Source organism: Lynx canadensis, chromosome E2 (assembly GCF_007474595.2).
Source record: "Lynx canadensis isolate LIC74 chromosome E2, mLynCan4.pri.v2, whole genome shotgun sequence".
Lineage (NCBI taxonomy): Eukaryota > Metazoa > Chordata > Mammalia > Carnivora > Felidae > Lynx > Lynx canadensis.
In genome coordinates, this window is record NC_044317.1 from 60,393,899 (window position 1) to 60,413,142 (window position 19,244).

Here is a 19,244-nt window from a genome sequence, read left to right on the forward strand (position 1 = left end):
GAAAACATTAAAAAAAAAAAAGACCCCTGGCAGGCTGGAGTTTGTTTTGTTTTGAGATATAATTGATGTATAACATTATGTTAGTTTCAGGTGTACAACATAATATTCGATATTTGCATACACTGCAAAATGATCACCACAATAAGTCTTGTTAACATCCATCCCCTTCCATAGTGTCAATTTTTTCTCTTATGATGAGAACTTTTAACATGGCAGTCAGGGTTTTAATTCCAAAGTCTTAGCCATAGTAGTGTTCCACAGCTGTGTCTGTGCAGGATTGAGTGCATGTCTACAAGTGTGAGTGTGTGGTCCGTGTGTGCCTGGGATAATCCGGAAATGAAACTTGTGGGGAGGCCCAGAAGAAGAAGGGGGCATGGATTCTACAGGAAAAAAAAGAGAGAGGGAGGGAGGCCAGTGTACCTGGGTACAGAGAACCAGCCACCACACCTAAGGTGGGGCTGGAGGGTGAGATGGCCCAGGCAAGGCCTCCTGAGACCAGGAAGGACTTGGTACTTTTCCTGAATGCAACAGGTAGGCATAGAAGGAGTCAGGTGGAGTGTGACCTGAGCATATGGGCATTTAATAAAAGTTGACTAGAAGCTTTGTGATAAACGGATTAAGAAAAGACAAGAATGTATTCACCGTTCTATGGGGTTTTCCCCAGAATCCTCCTGGCCTCATTAACTGACAGGATCAGGGTGGCTAGTCTGATTAGAGCTTGACACAAAAGCACAAAATGGCATCAACGAACAGAAATTAATCAGGTCTTTGTGTGCCCACATACCAACCCTACCACTCATTTTCTGAATTTGTGGCGTGAAATTTGCTGTTTTAAAAAAATACAAATTTGGGGGGGGGTCACCTGGTGGCTGAGCGTCTGACTGGTCAGGCTGGTTGCCTGGTCGGTTAAGCGTCCGACTTCCTTTCCGGTCATGATCACAAGGTTTTGTGAGATTGAGCTCTGAGCTGGCAGCACAGAGCCTGCTTGGGATTCTCTCTCTCTCCCCCTCTCTCTGCCCCTCCCTCACCTGCACTGTCTCTGTCTCTCTCAAAATAAATAAGTAAACTTTTTAAAAAATATAAAAATACAAGTCTTTGAAATTTTAACTATCCATAAAATGGGAGGACACAAAAATAGAGGAACAATATGGACATAGAATTAAATCTTTCATTCATTCAGCATCCCAATGGTGTGGCTACAGTTACCCAGATAATGTGATTTGTAGCCAGAAATCAATATGGAGAAATGCAAACTCAATTTCATCTCTGCTGGATCCTACCTTGGGTGGAAGAGAACAGGAATCAGAAATAGATCAACATAAAATTGTAGCTCTGAGAAAAGCAGTGAAGGAAGGAATGTTTTTCATAAGGAAGGGGAATCATTGATAGGGAAAAAAACCAGTAAAGAGAAAGTTTCCTAAGGAATGTATCTTTGGACTGACACAGAGGGGATACCTGGAGGGAAGGAGGTGGAGAGGGTGGGTGAGTGGGTTGTGCAAATGTCTGTGTCTGATGTAAGAGGAGTTTCCAACACAGGATGAGATCATTTGTATGGATTCCTATCTCTTCTATTTCATTCGCTTTATTCTCAACTTTTTCTAATATTTTGTTATTTATTCTGAGAGAGAGAGAGAACAGGCAGAGGAGGAGCAGAGAGAGAGGGAGAGAGAGAATCCCAAGCAGGCTCTGTGCTGTCAGTGTAGAGCCCAAGGAGGGATCGATCCCACAAACCGTGAGATCATGACCTGAGCCGAAATCAGGTCGAATGCTTAACTGACTGAGCCGTCCAGGTGCCCCTAAAATTGAACATTTTTATTGAAGTGTAATGCACATACAGAAAAATGAAAAAGTGGAAGTAGATAGCTTGGTGGATTTTTAAAGAGAAACTCTCCTGCATAAACGACCTCCAAGATCAAGAGGTGGAGGGGCGCCTACCTGGTGCAGTCGATAGAATGTGTGACCCTAATTTCAAGGTCATGAGTTCAAGCCCCAAGTAGGGTTTGGAACCTACTTAAAAAAAAAAAAAAAAAAAAAACAGACCAAGAGGTGGAATACTGCCAGCGGAAACTGCGAGTAGAACATCTCACAATTCTGTTTAGTTCTGGGATGGGGTCCTCCTATGCAGCCCTCCATGTGTGTACCTATCCCAGTATCTACTGTGGTTCCCCAAAGTAACCGACATCCTAAATAATATTGATAGTATTATGCTTTTTTTGTTTTGTTTTTAGTTTATTTATTTATTTTTGAGAGAGAGAGAGAGAGAGAGAGAGAGAGAGAGAGAGAGAGAGTGAGCGGGGAAGATGCAGACAAAGAAGGAGAAAGAGAAAGAATCCCAAGCAGGCTCCGCACTCCAAGTGCAGAGCCAGACACCGGGTTTGAACTCACAAACCGTGAGATCATGACCTGAGCCCAAGCTGGATGCTTAAACCGACTGAGCCAACCAGGTGCCCTTTGTGGGTTTTTTTTTAAATGTTTATTTATTGGGGCGCCTGGGTGGCGCAGTCGGTTAAGCGTCCGACTTCAGCCAGGTCGCGATCTCGCGGTCCGTGAGTTCGAGCCCCGCGTCGGGCTCTGGGCTGATGGCTCGGAGCCTGGAGCCTGTTTCCGATTCTGTGTCTCCCTCTCTCTCTGCCCCTCCCCCGTTCATGCTCTGTCTCTCTCTGTCCCAAAATAAATAAACGTTGAAAAAAAATTAAAAAAAATGTTTATTTATTTTTGAGAGAGTGAGAGAGAGGCAGAGTGCAAGCAGGAGAGGAGCAGTGAGAGAAGGAGACACAGAATCCAAAGCAGGCTCCAGGCTCTGAGCTGTCAGCACACAGCCTGATGCGGTGCTTGAACCCACAAACTGTGAGATTGTGACCTGAGCCGAAATTGGCAGTTTAACCCACTGAGCCACCCAGGGCACCAATTGTTTTGTTTTGTTTTGTTTTTTTATTTTTATTTTTTTTTTAATTTTTTTTTCAACGTTTATTTATTTTTGGGACAGAGAGAGACAGAGCATGAACGGGGGAGGGGCAGAGAGAGAGGGAGACACAGAATCGGAAACAAGGCTCCAGGCTCCGAGCCATCAGCCCAGAGCCTGACGCGGGGCTCGAACTCACGAACCACGAGATCGTGACCTGGCTGAAGTCGGACGCTTAACCGACTGCGCCACCCAGGCGCCCCTGTTTTGTTTTGTTTTTTAAAGTAAACTCTACACTCAATGTGGGGCTTGAACTCATGACCCTGAGATCAAGGGCTTCATACTCTACTGACTGAGCCAGCTAGGCACCCCTTGTATGCTTTTGAAATAACATAAATGGGAATAAACAAAATGAATTTTTTCATTTCTGCATTATTTCATTCAACATTATGGTTGTGGTTATTCTGTTGCATTCATTTACATCGCTATCAAATATAACTCTGCAATTTAATGATAATCTATCCTCTTTAATGTTGGACACTTAGATTGTTTACAACATGGGAATATTGTGAATTATGATGACATAAACACTCTCATATATGTCTTTGATGCACACGAGTAGATTTTTCTGTTGAATATATGCCCTGGAGTAATACTGGTGAGCTCTATCATGGAGAATACATAAATGCACATTTTGTAGATACCAGTCAAAACATGTCCACAGTGAGTACTCACCAGTAGAGATTGAGACTTCTAGGCATTCCAATCCATGCTGACAGAATGATTTTTCTCATTCTGGCAGATATTTCTTAGAGTGTTATTGTAGTTTTTTTTTTTAAGTTTATTTGTTTTTGAGAGAGAGCATGTGTGTGAGGTGGGGAGGGGCAGAGGGAGAGGAAGAGAGAGAATCCCAAGCTTTCCTGCTGAGTTCTTACTGTATTGTATTAAAAATATTTTTTTACTACAGGTTCTTAAATATATTCTACCAGGTGGTCTTCTAGAAGCTTTATTTTACATTTCAGAGATTTAAAAAACTCATCTAGAACTAATTTTTGTAAATGGGGTAGGACGGGGGTCAAGATTAATTTTCCCCTTTCTGAATATTCAGTTGACCTAACACCATTTATTGAAGAAAAAAAAGGCTTTCCTCTCTGCACATGCATTTCAGTGTCGTGTTGTATAGAAAGCAAGTGACAGTATAGATGTCGATCATATCAGGATAACATTCTGTTCTGTTTCCTTATCTGTCTATCTTTGTGCCATGATCACAGTCTTAATGAATATAATCTCATAATCAGTTTTGTTTTGTGGTTATGTAAATCCTGAAATATTATTATTCTTCAGAATTGTCTGGGCTATTTTTAGCCTGTTTATGTCTAATTTTAGAATCAGCTGTCAATTTTCTCACACATACACACAAACACAAGCCACTTGCTGGATTTCCAATGGTATAGCATTGAGTTCACAGAGAAACTTGGGGATAATTGATGTTTCCCAATTGGAATTGGGTCTTGCCATCTGTGAACATAGTTGTCCTTTATGCCTATGATATTTATTGATATTGTGTATTTCTGTAGAGGACTTGTACATTTTCACTGGAGTTTTTCTTCGATATTTCATGTTTAATGGTAATATATATCATTGAGGTTTTTTTTTTATTTTAAGCTGCTTGTGTTATTATACAATCCAATCGATTTTGGTAAATTGGTCTTGTATCAGACATTTTGCAAAAATTCATTTTGCAAAAATTGTCTAAGATTTGTAGAATATTTGATCCTTTGTTGGAAAGAAAATCAGGAAATGTATAAATAATGATATTTGATACATTTTCTTGCCTTTTTTACCGGTAAAAGAGTATTCCAATGTTGCATAGAGTTGAAAGTGGCCCTCCACCTCTCAATTTCAAGGAAAAAACTTTTAAGGATAATTTTTGCTGTATTTTGTAGAACTTTATGATATCAGGGATGTTCTCTTCCTTCCTAGCTTACTAAATGTTTTTTTTGGTAATGAGCACTGACTTTTATGAAGCACTTTTAATGTACCCAAGAAGATGATTATATTGTATTTTCCTAAATTCTATTCATGTGGTAAGTTACATCAATATTTTTTTAGTTTAACCCAACTTTTCGTTTAGAAAGTTAACCCCACTTGTTTTGTGATCTATTATTCTCTTTATATGTCACTGAATTTGATTTACAAACTTTGTTTTCCGTGAGATATCCTGATCTGTAGTGTAGTTTTCTTTAATGCACTTGTAAAATTTTGTTATCAGGGAGCTGCTGAACTTATTAACTAAAAGGGGAGTGTTCTCACTTTTTTATGCTCTGGGAGAGTCTGTGTAGGATTAGACTTCTTTCTCTCTTAAATGTCTAGTAGAATTCATCCATAAACTCCTCTGAAACTGAATTTTTTTTTAATTATGGCAGTGCTGAAATTAATTATATACCTCTTCTATTTCTAGCTGGCACTCTTCAAGTATCTACCAGTTGGTGAAACAGATCTTCAGAGAAACAAGTCAGTACGAATTGAATATCCAAAGTTGAATCTCTCTCAGAATTCTTGTGAAGAATGGCTTTAGATCTCAGAATTTCATGTCAGGGAGAACCATCTAGGGATGTCCCTGGGTCAGAAGACCTAGAGCATAAGCCCAGCCAAGGACCAGCCATTCAGGGGGCAGAGATCTATGAGTTCCCCAGCACTCAGCTCAGGTTATTTCAAAACAGTAATAACTCATGCGCAAGGGAGGAACTGCAAAATCTCTACAACTTATTTCACTCATGGCTGCAGCCAGAAAAACACAGCAAGGATGAAATTATTTCTCGTTTGGTCCTGGAACAGTTTATGATCAATGGCCACTGCAGTGACAGGTCCGTGTTGAAAGAGAAATGGAATACAAGTGGCAGAAACATGGAGAAATTCATGGAAAATCTAACTGACGATGGCATGAAACCACCTGGATTAGTGAGTAAAGGGTTTTGACTCCTGGGGTGAGGGGCAGAGGTGTGTAAGGATTAAGTACAACCTGTTGGAGTTGCCTGGAAGTAGAGACAGGAGAGTCATTGTAGACCCACTTACTAGTTCTCACCAAAGAGACACTTTACCATTGCTAAGAAAGCAAAAATGAAAGCAGATGTTTTATAGGCATCTAGTCAGGAGGACATATAAGAGCCACTATCTAAATTGATTAGAGCCAGTGAGATGGTAGGAAGGCTCGCTAAGAAGTTGACGATAGAGCAGAAACCTCAAGAATGGGGAGAAGCACCTTAACACAAGCTTGCTCTCCCCTCAGAAAGCCTTGGTATTAGGCTTTTCTCATTGGGAAAGGCACAGTAGCAAGAAATTACCATGAAATTTAAGGCCGGCAGAGATAACAGCAGAGCAGTGGGTGTGGCAGCACACAGTAGAGGGATCCTGGGAAACTGGATGAGTGCAGGTCTTCCATGAGATCTATTTCCCCACAGTAATCAGGCTTTGTTTATAGGTCCACGTCCACATGCAGGGACAGGAAGCCCTCTTTTCTGAGAATATGCCCTTAAGAGAAGTCATTGTTCATTTCACCAAACAGTTGTCAGCAGGAACCCCAACAGGAGAGAACATGGGGACACCGTCCTGTACTCCCCAGGATACTTCCCTGGCAACGGGACGAGGTGAGTGGGGCAGGCCAAGGTACCGGAGGGATATTCTATGTGGACTTCCTCCTGGCTACAACTTCACTGAGTCACATTTTTCCCCTCACAGGAGATGAAAATAAAGAAAATGGTGGCAACATTGACCAAGTAAATGATGGTATTACTAGTCAAGGCAATGAAAGCCCTTCCCTACTCATTATCCAGGAAGAGGGCTGTCCTAGGCCTGAAGACGACAGTGTTTCTTTGAAGAATCCAGTCAGCTCTGGAAGAGCAGGTCTAGCTATCTCCGGGTCCCAGGAGGGGTGTCCAAAAGGACCCCCTTATCAAGATATCCTTATGGAGGTGGGACCAGGGTTTCTCTCTCAGCCAGTCAAGGTCACCCCTGAGCCTGTTCCTACCCACCAGAATGAGGGAATCGCCACATGTGAGGGACTCCAAGAAAGATCCCATGAAGCCTCCAAACCATATAGATGTGAAAAGTGTCCCAAGATCTTTAGGTATTTCTCTCAGCTAAAAGCCCATCAGAGAAGACACAATAATGAGAGGACATTTATTTGTGCCGAGTGTAACAAAGGCTTCTTCCAAGCATCAGACCTACACGTGCACCAGATGATTCACGCAAGAGAGAAGCCTTTCACGTGCAGCACGTGTGAAAAGTCCTTCAGCCACAAAACCAACCTCAAGGCTCATGAGAGAATCCACACAGGAGAGAAGCCCTACGCGTGTTCCCTTTGCCGGAGAAGCTACCGCCAGTCATCCACCTATCACCGCCACCTGAGGACTCACCAGAAAATGGCCTTCAGAAGTGCTCCTTCCACACCAGAAGCTTCCTCAACTGCAGCCCCAATGTAATGTACATAAATGTATATGCAAGTATGTATATTTCCATCATACTTCTCTGTTTGGAAGATAATTCCTAATTTCCTGATCATATTCTCCATTTCCTGTCTTACTCCATTAAAATATAACTTTAAGGAGGTCAGGGAATTTGTTTGTTCACTGAAGTATTTCTGGTACCTAGAAAAATGGCTGCCACATTTCTAATGACCAGTAAGTAATCTGTTGAATTAATTAATAAAGGTGTAATGTTGGTGTTTATTCCTTAAAATCCGGGAACGTCCAGCCCTATGACACAAACGGCAGTTCCCAGAGGTCATGTGAGGCTTTCCTTCTGCTCCCCTGTCCTCTGTCCACACCCTTCACCTTCAGTGGGCCGCACGTACCTAAAAAGGTGGAGAGCAGAGGCAGAAACTCAGAAATCGAACTGAGGCTTTGAAAGAGAAACTTTATGTTCAAATGATAGATTCCTTTAATTCACTGGGAACATTAACGGCTAAGCTGACCTGATATGATTGGTGATGGAAAGTTGCCGAATGCTCTTTTATTGACAAATCACTACCAAAAAAGTCAACTACTTTGCATTCCTTTTTTCCAGAGATGGAAGGTATGGGGGGGATGGGGAGTCTGTTTGCAGAACTAGTTTGAAAGGGCAGTTTGGGGAGAAGAAAAGATTCCGGGCACAGCTGAGGCAAAAGCACATTTACTGGTTATTTGGAATATACTCGTGAGCCGGTTTCGACCAGGTATTGGGGCTCCATCGCACTGAGAAACTAGAAGGTACATGCGGAAAGGGCTTGAATCATGGAAGGGGGTACTCTGTGGGGTAAACTGTGACATTTCTCTCGGTGCATCTATAGCACAGAAAGCTACATGGCCACAGATAGTGGTCTGCTGTGTGGGAAGCCCATTCACCCATCCTCTTTCCCGGGCTGTCTCCATGGGTTTGCTATTGTCAATATTCTTGCACATACCTCTTGGTGCAAGGGAAAGCTTTTGTTCGGGAAGACCTCTGTGAGGCGGGTTATGAAATAATACAAAATATATATGCTGGGGGGGTGCCTGGGTTACGTGGCCAACTCTTGATTTCAGCTCATGGTCTCACAGTTCGTAAAATCAAGCCCACTGTCAGGTTCTGTGCTGACAGCGTGGGGCCTGCTCAGGATTCTCTCTCTTTTCCCTTCCCTCTCTGCCCCTCTCCCACTCGGGCGTACATGTTCTCTCTCTCTCTCTCAAAATAAATAAACATTAAAAAAAGAAGAACCTAGGTTTAAAAAAAAGAATATTGAAAATATATATGTTTGTCTTTGCCCCCCAGTTCCTGGCACAGAGCTCCTAAAACCCTTGTTATTTATTTTTTTGTCTTTAATTTTTAAAATGTTTCCATTTATTTTTGAGAGAGAGAGCGTGCACATGAGAAGGGGGGAGGGGCAGAGAGAGGGGGGCAGAGGGTCTGAAGCAGGGTCTACACTGACAGCAGAGAGGCCAATGAGGGGTTCGAACTCATGAACCATGAGATCGTGACCTGAGCCCAAGTTGGATGCTTAACCGACCGAGTCACCCAGGTGCCCCATCCTTGTAATTTCTTAAGTGATGACAGCACTAGAAGCACCTTTTGTTCTAATATTTGGTCTTTGACCCTGGTTCCTGATACAGAACCCCTAAATCCTGTGGAATTTCCTTGGTGATAGGAGTGTCTTTCATTTCAGTGATGCAACTCCTGAGTAGCTTCAGGATGGGGCATGGTCACCAAAAAGACCAAGCCATGTGTAGAAGCTGGGAACTTTCTACCCCATCCTCCAGACGTGGAGAGGGGCTAGAGATTGAGTTAATGATCAATCGTGCCACACAAAGTTTGGGGAACTTGGTGAACAGCCACGTACCAGGAAGCTGGTGTACCCCCAAGTCCATGGGGACAGGACCTCCTATGCTGGGGACCCTTCTAGATCTCGCCACAGCCTGGCAGCTTACAGATGCACCGGTACTCACAGAGACTCAAGAGACAGGCATGTCCTAGGGACTCCCAAACAACATACAGGACTGCACAGTCCCCCAGGACCAAGTGTGATGAGGGGGATGGGTGTGAAGAGAGTCTGGCTTCAAGAAAACAACCTATCCCATCTCTGCAGATGTGACGATGCACTGGTGGAAGAACAGAAAGTTGGGTGCACACCTTGGTACAGCCCGGAGTCCCACACAGACGTGAAGACTCACAGGTGGTCAGGGAGAAACCAGCTGGGGCCTAGAAGTCTTTACACAGAAATGCTTGCCCCCAGGGCCGAGAAGCCTCACTCCAGCTGGGACAGGAAGGTGGGAGAGTTGCGGGCTTTACAGGAGGGGTGGGAACTTTCTAGCGGGTCAGCAGTCATCGTTTGGACGATTTGCAATTTACTAACAATGGTGAGGAGGAGCTATCAGGGCTAAGGTCTCCGGCAAGAGCTACGGGCAGGGAGGTACGAAGGCTTCAGCGGCGGCTCTCAGTCCTTCAAGGCCTCACAACCTCCACAATACTGACAATGATAACCGGGTGACAGCTCATATGGGGGCACAGAGTGGAAGTGTCGCCCAGAAGCCATATTTAGGCTTTCTCCCTCTGAGGGGAGAAATCGTTACTGATGATGGTGAGGGGCCAAGGTGGCCCGCAGGGACACCGATGACCTAGAAAGCCTCGGGTGGAAAGCGTCTCAAGCAGGCTCTGCTCTGCCAGCAGAGAGCCCGACTCAGGGCTCGAACTCGCAACACGTGACATCACGACCTGAGCTGAAATCAAGGGTGTAATGCTTAACCGACGGAGCTGCCCAGGAACCCTCTCTGTGCTTTTAAATTGTGGGTCCAGCTTTGCTTCTACCATTGCTGTGTCCAAGGACCCCAGTCTGGCAACATCATAATGTGCTCTCTGAATCAAATGAACTTTCATAATTTCCATACCACATCTGCCGATTTCTCTCGTTATTTCAATTCATTCTATGATTTCATTTCCAACTTGGTCCTCCAATTTCCCTTTCCCCTTCTTTTATTTTGCTTCACTCTTCTAGTCTATTACATATTTCATTCCACTCATGATTTCTTCAATGACTCATTTCAATCTTAAGTGGGTTTATAAAATGTTAGACAAATTCATTCGTGTATAGCTTTGAGGTTTTGATCTGTTACATAACAAAATTCAACTGAGTAAGTTTTAAAGATTTTACTGGCTTTATCCAATGATTCATGAGTCAGGCAGGATCCCATCCAGTAAATAGAAAGGAGCTCCAAGGAGCTGTACAAACTGGAAGACTTTTATAGGCAGAAGGGATAGGACAAGGAAGTTACTACCAAAAATAGATTGTTTCAGGCAAGCTTACCTTCCTTTGGGGGACAGTAGAGCTCTATCAGGCAGATTACCTCACTAGTGCCGACCAGGTAATTCCAGATTGACCAGCTTAAGATTCCACACCTGGGAGAGGTTGAAACCAAAATTGAGTTAGGTATTAAGTGTTAGTTTGATGACACGGGCTTAGGACAAGTGACTCTATTTGGGGCTCCTTGTCTCTTTTCTTTTTAAAAAAAATTTTTTTAACATTTATTTATTTTTGAGACAGAGAGAGACAGAGCATGAACAGGGGAGGGTCAGAGAGAGGGAGACACAGAATCTGAAACAGGCTCCAGGCTCTGAGCTGTCAGCACAGAGCCCGACGCAGGGCTTGAACTCACAGCCCTCACGGACCTCGAGATCATGACCTGAGCTGAAGTCAGCCGCTTAACCGACTGAGCCACCCAGGCGCCCCTCCTTGTCTCTTTTCTTAACAGTTCCCTCTGGTATACTCACCCACTCCTCCCTTCAACCTTCCAACCCAAGGGAATGGACACTTCTAAATTTGTAAGGATCCATAAGACACATTTCACCCTCAGTTATAAATTTATAAATATTTATAAATATTCAGTAAAATTGGGGCTCCTGGGTGGCTCAGTCAGTTAAGACTACAACTCTTGATCTCGGCTCAGGTCATGATCTCACAGTTCTCAGGATGGAGCCCTGAGTCAGGCTCTGCACTGAAAGCACAGAGCCTACTTGAGATTCTCTCCCTCTCTCTCTCTGCCCCTCCCCTGCTTGCTCTCTCTCTCTCTCTTTCTCTCAAAATAAAGAAATAAACTTTAAAAAACATCAACTCTTTAAAAAAATATTCAGCGAAATATCCATTGACTTGCCTTTATCTAACCTGTTTGCTGGATTGATTATTGGTTCCATGTTTTAAAAATCTTACTAGTCGGGGCGCCTGGGTGGCGCAGTCGGTTAAGCGTCCGACTTCAGCCAGGTCACGATCTCGCGGTCCGTGAGTTCGAGCCCCGCGTGGGGCTCTGGGCTGATGGCTCAGAGCCTGGAGCCTGTTTCCGATTCTGTGTCTCCCTCTCTCTCTGCCCCTCCCCCATTCATGCTCTGTCTCTTGCTGTCCCAAAAATAAATAAACGTTGAAAAAAAAAAATTTTTAAAAATCTTACTAGTCAATATGCACGGTATATGGAAGGTCATTTGCTAGTGGGATATGTTCTGCCATATTTACAATTCTGTTCCCATGGTTACTTATCAAAAGACACAGTCTCTTTATTTTAGTTATTTATTACATATAATTTACTGAAAATAATTGAAATATAAGTTCAAGAAACCCCTAGTGCTTTGTTTCAATTATTTCTAAATTTAATATCCTGGAAAAACATGTTTAAAATGTTACTGAGTCTGGGGTGCCTGGGTGGCTCAGTCGGTTGAGCGTCCAACGTCGGCTCACGTCATGATCTCATGGTTTGTGAGTTCAAGCCCTGTGTCAGGCTCTGTGCTGACAGCTTGGAGCTTGGAGCCTGCTTCGGATTCTGTGTTGCCTTTTCTCTCTGCCTCTCCCCCACTTGTGCTCTGTCTCTATCTCTCAAAAAAAATAAATGTAAAAAAAATTTTTTCTTAATGTTACTGAGTTTAAAAAGGACAATAACATAAGATTAGGTAATTATATTGTATGTATCTTTATATACTCTGCTCTCTGAGTGTTTTTCAAGCACCTTTAAATTTTCTGGCCACTTTTAGTACTGCAAATTACAGATTATATGTGATGAATTGTTGTTCCTTTATTTTTGAGGCAAGAATGAGTTTGTGCACAATTTCTTTCAGAGGAAACTTACCTTTAATAGAATTTCAGTAAGTGATACATGTTATATTTAAAACATACAATGTGGGGCGCCTGGGTGGCTCAGTTGGTTGAGCGTCCGACTTCGGCTCAGGTCATGATCTCACGGTCTGTGAGTTCGAGCCTCGCGTCAGGCTCTGTGCTGACAGCTCAGAGCCTGGAGCCCGTTTCAGATTCTGTGTCTCCCTCTTTCTCTGACCCTCCCCCATTCATGCTCTGTCTCTCTCTGTCTCAAAAATAAACGTTAAAAAATTTTTTAAAAAAAGGAAAAAAATAAAACACACAATGTTATTTTCACTCTAGTTAGCATTTCTTAGACATTTTTCATGTGTTTATCATTATTTTTCCTCTAAGCATTACCATTCACAGGGCACACCTGGATGGCTTGGTCGGTTTGATGAGGGACCATAAGGCAAGCTGAAGGCCAAGTACAAGCTAGCACAACCCCACCCCCACTCCCAGGTAGGATATGTGTGACATTCCTCAGGCCGTCCTGGCTGCCCAAGAAGAAAGGAAAGAACACAAAACAAACGCTTAAACCGATAGAGTCTCCATCAGTTTACAAATATCTCATCAATGGCCTAATCTCTAGGAACTCCCTACTGTCTTAATGATAATGCTTTGCTAGAAGGGAAAACAATCTTAGCTTGACAATAGCTGGGCTTCCCCTAATCTGTAAATCCTCTTTAGCATATGGAAATACCTTTAAGAAACTCCCTCTTGGCTTTACCTCCCCCAACTCTACAGTATATAAGCACTCTGCACAGTCCCAGTGCAGCTCTTCTGGCCCACGGGTCCTGTCGCCGTGTTTTAATAAAATCACCTTTTTGCACCAAGGACGTTTTCAAGAATTCTTTCTTGGCCATCGGCTCTGAGCCCCGCCATCACCCCCAAACCCCATCAGGTTGAGCCTCTGACTTTTAAGTTTATTTCTTTATTGGGGGGGGAGGGGCAGAGAGAGAGGGAGAGAGAGAGAGAGAGAGAGAGAGAGAATCCCAAGCAGGCTCCACTCTGCACAGCCTGATACTGGGCTCAATCCCATGACTTTAAGATCACCACCTGAGCTACTATCAAGAGTCAGACACTTAACTGACTGAGCCACCCAGGCACCCCAAGCCTCTGACTCTTGATTTCAGCTCAGGTCATTCGTTATTCCTAGGACTGTGGGATCCAGCCCTGAGTTGGGCTCTATGCTGGGCGTGGAGACTGCTTAAGATTCTCTCTCTTCCTCTACCCCTCTCCCCTGCTCACACTCTTGCTCACTCTCTCTCTCTCTCAAAAAAAAAAAAAAAAAAAAGAAAAAAGAAAAAAGATTTACCATCCACATACATTGCCAGTCTTATTTGGTGTTTTACCAATGTGATTAGTTACAGCTCTGAGATAACACAGTCTGTTCTGACCTCTCACGCATACATTTTATTTATTTATTTTGACAGAGAGTGAGAGAGAGAGAGACAGATCAAGAGAGAGAGAGAGAGAGCATGAGCAGGGCAGGGGCAGAGAGAGAGGGAGAGAGAATCCCAAGCAGGTTCCACACTGTCAGCGCAAGGAACCCAACAAGTGGCTCTATCTCACAAGCAGTGAGATAATGACCTTGGCAGAAATCAAGAGTCGGATGTGTAAATGACTGAGCTACCCAGGTGATCTCACACATAATTTTTTTTACATTTTTATTTTTAATTTGTTTTTGTTATGTTTTGTTATATTCCGCTTTTAAGCAAATTTTTACTTTTATGGATTTGAATATGCCAATTATTATTATGTCTTCCTATTCACACTTAGAAAAATTTTCATGTTTATTTTTGAGAGAGAGAGAAAGACCATGAGCAGGGAGGGGCAGAGAGAGAGGGAGACACAGAATCCGAAGCAGGCTCCAGGCTGGGCTGTCAGCACAGAGCCCGACTCAGGCCCAAACTCATGAGCCTTGAGATCATGACCTGAGCCATAGTTGGAAGCTTAGCTGACCAAGTCACCCCAGTGCCCCTATTCCTATTCACACTTCCTGATGATTTGTTCAGTTCAAGATTATAAAAACCTACTATAATACATTTATATTGGAGATTTGTTTTTCCTCACATTTGAATCATTATTTACTAGTTCCAAGAGCTAAAAATGTTTCTACTTTATATTAAGCTCTAAGATGGGAGCTGAAATTTTCCTTTAATGTTTTCAGTGAAATCTCCAAATATTGTAATACTCTTATGAAAAAAAAATTTCCCCAACTAATTAATAACTGATATCAATCCCTGATTTGATATCTGATATCTGATATCAATTCCTAGCGCCCCTCCATTTCTCTTTAAAACTTTTTTTAAGTTATTTATTTATTTAGTTGAGAGAGAGAGAGAACGAGCAGTGGGAGACTAAGGAGGGGCAGAGAAGATCCGAAGCAGGTTCTGTGCTGACAGCACTGAGACTGTTACAGGGCCGGAACCCAGGAACCATGAGATCATGACCTGAGATGAAGCCAAATGCTTAACCAACTGAGCCACTCAGATGCCCCCCCGCTCTATTTCTTAATTGTATTGAAATTTAACCCATGGTCTAATAGATATATAAAAGGGAATATATATTTTTCTAAAGTCCTGATAGTTCCTCCAAACCTCCTCTATACTCAGTCTCAACATCTCAGCCAAGAGCAAACCCAACCTTCTGGCTGCTTGGGACAAAATTTTTGAGTCATCCCATCTCCTGTTGTATTGTGACCCAATGAGGATGCTCTTTGAGAGTGAGCTGGAAAGGAGAGTGAGGAAGAAGAAACCAGTCTCTATCCTTTTGTAGGACCTGGGTTGGATTCTGCTCAGGCTGTGCCACCTGTTCTGGTTGGCCCCTCTGACCACTAGTTCCTGTGGCTGCAGTGGCACTGATACATCGGGGCAGGCAAGTGGAGGGTTTCCAGGGCCATTTTCCACTAGACCCCAACCCTACCCTCATGTATTTAGTGTCCTAATATAGAGGAGGGTTTTTCCTGGAAACTTCATCTTCCTCTAACCGTTAAGTCTGAGGGCCCTGGAGGGTCACTCCCAACCTAAAGTCCTGAATCCAGGCCAGAGATCATGTGCTAAGTTCCCAGTGAGGAATCCAATGGGACACAGTGTGGAAGTATGAAGTGCAGTTTCTCCCAACCCCACTGTCCCTGTGTCATCTGCATGAAGGGAACCGCAGAGAAGCACACAGCTGCAGAGATCAGAGACCTCAGTGTGCAATCCACCTGAGCCCTTCACCAGGGCTGTGACCTGAAGCAGGTCCCCTCACTGCCCTTGCTGTCTATTTTATTGGGAATGCTAGCAATCTCCCTCCCTGGGTGTCGAGTTCTCGGGCCCTAAAACCTCAAGCACCAGCTGGTGCCGGGCTCTTGACTTCCTGGCAAGAAAGAATTCAAGGGTGAGTCAGAGTAAACAGCAGAAAAAGTTTTATTGCAAGGTGAAAAGTACCACCTCAAGGACGAGGGAGAGCATGTGCAGTCAGGAGGACCGGAGTCCCGCCGGGTGTATATGGAGCTCTGATTCTGAAAGGTGGTTATAATTTGGGCACTAAATATTCAAGTGAGGTTCTGGGAATGTGCGTGGATTTCCAAAAACTCTACGTATCATTGCACGTACTCTAAGGTAACGATTATGCGCAGGCACAGCCTGATTTCAATATGACTAGGTCTTTGTACACATGCGAGCCAGGGCTGGTGCAGCAACTTCACTTAGTCAAAAGCAGTTGGATTTGAAATTGCACCCAACCAGTACATGACAATCCATTTCTCTGGTTAAGGCAATTAGTTAATTTTGGAAAGTGCATCCGTTAAACTGTTTGGCCATGATAATTGCAGAAATGAGGTGTCCTTTTGGATGTAAATACCCAAGAGGCCCTGTGTTTTCTCTCATTGTGGCGCTAATCACTGTCAAGATTTGAATGTTTTATTCATTTGTTGTCCACATGGCCCCTCCTGAACTTTATTCCAGATTCACTGCATTATCCCCTCCTCTTAGAGCCCTTTCTGGGTTGCCTAATCTAAAGTTGCCCCAAATCCTAGTGTCTTCCCTCTGCTTTTTGTTTTCAGGGTCCCTAGGGCTCTTTGACATTCTCTTCACCATTTATGTAGTTCTTTTGTGGAGCTCTGACTCCACCAGTGGAACTAGAGGTCCTCTTCCCATCACTCCACAAAATCACTCAACATGGAATTATTTTGAACTAAGGCAATTAAGAAGCAGCAAAAACAAGAGGGGGGCCTGGATGGCTCACTTGGGCTTCTGACTCTTGATTTCAGCTCCGGTCATGATCTCATGGTTCATGAGATTGAGCCCTGAGCCCCCTGTAGGGATCTGCGCTGACATCGAGTGCAGTGCAACTGGAGGAGAGCCACAGGTATCTGAACTCTGATTTAACTGTTGGTAATAAGGTTGAAGCAAGGAACAGGGAGGGAGGCCTTCATAATAGGAATCAAGGCTGCCTCTGTCAGTGGGGACCCTAATAGTCTGGGATCCTCTTTCAAACTGCCAAGCATTTTCTGGGCCACATATGCTGAGTAACAAGTAGAGAGGCCAAGAAGATGACTATGGTAATGGGTAGGATGGGGCTGTAGTGTGGCAGCACAGTTGTGAGACATGTGGCAAAAAGAGTGATGTGCACATGGAGAGGGAGTGTGGAACGCATGACCCCAGGGCCTTCATAAGAGTAAGACTGAGCCATGTATGGTAGTGTCTCGTAAAAGTGATCTGAGCAACTCCATGGTCATGGGTTGTTGTGGCCATGCATGGCAGGTCAAGAGCTTAGGGTCTGCTCACGTGCCTATTGTTCAGGGGTAATACAACGAACAGTGGGACCATTATGAGACAGTGAATTAAAATAGGATAATGTTTATTAGCTTCCACTGGTCGTGCACACATCTTTCATCGCAAAGACTCCATGGAACAACTTGTTTATTTTCCTTGTAGCCCTCGAAACATCAGCAAGGATGTATTAGGCTCCGGGAGCCGGCTGAGCTTCGCTGGGTGTGAAAATTGTGTCCAGACACTTAGGTGGTCAGCGGCAGAGAGCCCTATGCAGATATACGATTACATTCTCTCAAAGGAGAAGAGAAGCCGACCAGAATGTGCCTTTCCCCTTCGCCCCTCCAAGCACACCTTGGTGGCTCTTTCCCTAAGAGGCCCTTGATCCGCGGCCTCGGAATTGTGGAGACTACTCTACCCAGAAAGCCCAGAGCCTAAGCGGCAGCGTCGTCTCCAATGAGAGCTTCAATACAGGAGACTTCCCGTGTAGCCCGTTCGGCGGGGCGGGACTTCCGGCTGTCGCTGAGGGCGGCCATGTTGGCGCTCTTAGTTTTGCTCACCTGGTAACAGGTTCCGGAGTTCCGCTTCCACAGTGACATAACGGGACCGAGAAGGTGCGAGGGGAGGCGCCAACCCTGCTGAACCGTTAGGGGTCGGGGTCGCCACGTCTCCCGGGCTGCCCCGACCCGAGACGGACAGGGACCGCCCGTCCGGGTGACCACCGCCCACCCACAGAGTCCGATGGCGGTGGCCGCGCCCAGGGACCCGGCTGAGGTAACCGCGCGGCCCCAAGGGCCCTCCCCGCCCTCCCCCACCCAGACCCTCGAGGCCCGAGCGCGGGGCGCCTGCTCGCGTCCCTGCGGCCCAGGTCCGGTGTCCGGGCCGGGGAAGCGCTCGCGGGCGGGGGCCCCGTGTCTCAGCGCCGGCGTGACGGGGTGCGGGAGCGGGCTGCAGGGGAGGGGCACGTGGTGAGGGGCGATGCAGAGCACGGAGGCACAGGGGCTGAACTGCCAGCCGAGTCGAGTCGTAGTCTTCAGGGCCGGCAAGAGTTCGGGGAGCCTTGATCCCTGGAACCCGCCGTGGCCTCCCGCGTCCACGGCTGGACACGCCCCCACTTCCCGGGGCTGCAGGGGCGTTTTTGGAACCGACACGAACAGGTGGGCGGGGCCCCAGTCCCTCATTGGCCCCGACCCCCACCCCCTTGTCCTGCATTGTTGTGTCCCCGGGACTCTTAGGTGCCATTCCGCAAGTTTGGGGTCTGGAGACCCTGGAGAAACCCCAGGCCCGTGCCAGGAGTTACATGAAGGTGTTTCCGTTTGTGGTAATCGGTGTGGGGACGGTTGTCCCAGGACCTGGTAGCGAGGTGTGCACACGCTGGAGTTAACACCCAGCCGGAACTATTCAGGAAACGAGCGGTGCCTTTGTTTCGGTTGGGAACAAGGAGCAGGGGCACAGCAGTCAGGACCGGAACGACTGCCTGAGAAGTTGGGTGTCTCTTGTGGTGGGAGTGGGAAGCTTGGATGTGAGCAGGGACGTGACATTACCAAGGGCCTCATGGGATCCACCCCGCTATAGCATGAAGTGTAGACTGCGGGTTCAGGGAGGAGGCTACTGTCATAGTCTCGGTGAGGGTTATTGGACCAGGGCCCTGGCTTACAGGTCGTTGGAGTCGGGATGTGTGTTTTAAGAAGTGACAACTCTATTTTCTAATGTTTCACCCTGTCACGGGGTGAAACGAGGATTCAGGGATACTTCCAGGGTTTTGTTCACACGCACATGGGGATGAAGCTCAGTCAACGGAGATGAGGAAGTTGGTGGTTTGAGTGATGTGTGGGCAGGAGATGTTTTGGGAGCACTGAGTGGACGCATTAAGTAGGCAGCCAACACACAGCTCCGGAAATCTGGGGAGGGGTTCAGAAGGGAGACCTCTAAAAATATCGTGGCTGCTGTGTGGGCCCAGGCG

At 45.3% G+C, this 19,244-nt stretch overlaps 2 protein-coding genes across 5 annotated transcripts in view; both read left to right on the forward strand.

The window, feature by feature from the left end:
- The first annotated feature begins 5,403 nt into the window (after positions 1-5,403).
- LOC115502298 (zinc finger and SCAN domain-containing protein 4-like) lies at positions 5,404-7,606 on the forward strand. Its single transcript, XM_030297564.1, has 3 exons — positions 5,404-5,863; positions 6,384-6,549; positions 6,641-7,606. The coding sequence occupies exons 1-3, from the start codon at positions 5,471-5,473 to the stop codon at positions 7,381-7,383; spliced, it is 1,302 nt and encodes a 433-aa protein (XP_030153424.1). The 5' UTR covers positions 5,404-5,470; the 3' UTR covers positions 7,384-7,606.
- Positions 7,607-12,250: 4,644 nt separating this feature from the next.
- LOC115502274 (zinc finger protein 154-like) overlaps positions 12,251-19,244 on the forward strand; it is a 39,420-nt gene continuing 32,426 nt past the window's right edge. Inside the window, exons 1-2 of one of the 4 annotated variants that reach the window (XM_030297504.1) lie at positions 12,251-12,255; positions 18,019-18,055. In XM_030297504.1, the coding sequence (XP_030153364.1) occupies positions 18,023-18,055 (33 nt within the window). In that variant the 5' untranslated portion in view covers positions 12,251-12,255; positions 18,019-18,022. Of the gene's footprint in view, positions 12,256-17,795; positions 18,056-19,244 lie in introns of those variants that run through there. The other 3 variants (XM_030297503.2, XM_030297505.1, XM_030297506.1) reach the window with 3 other exon arrangements.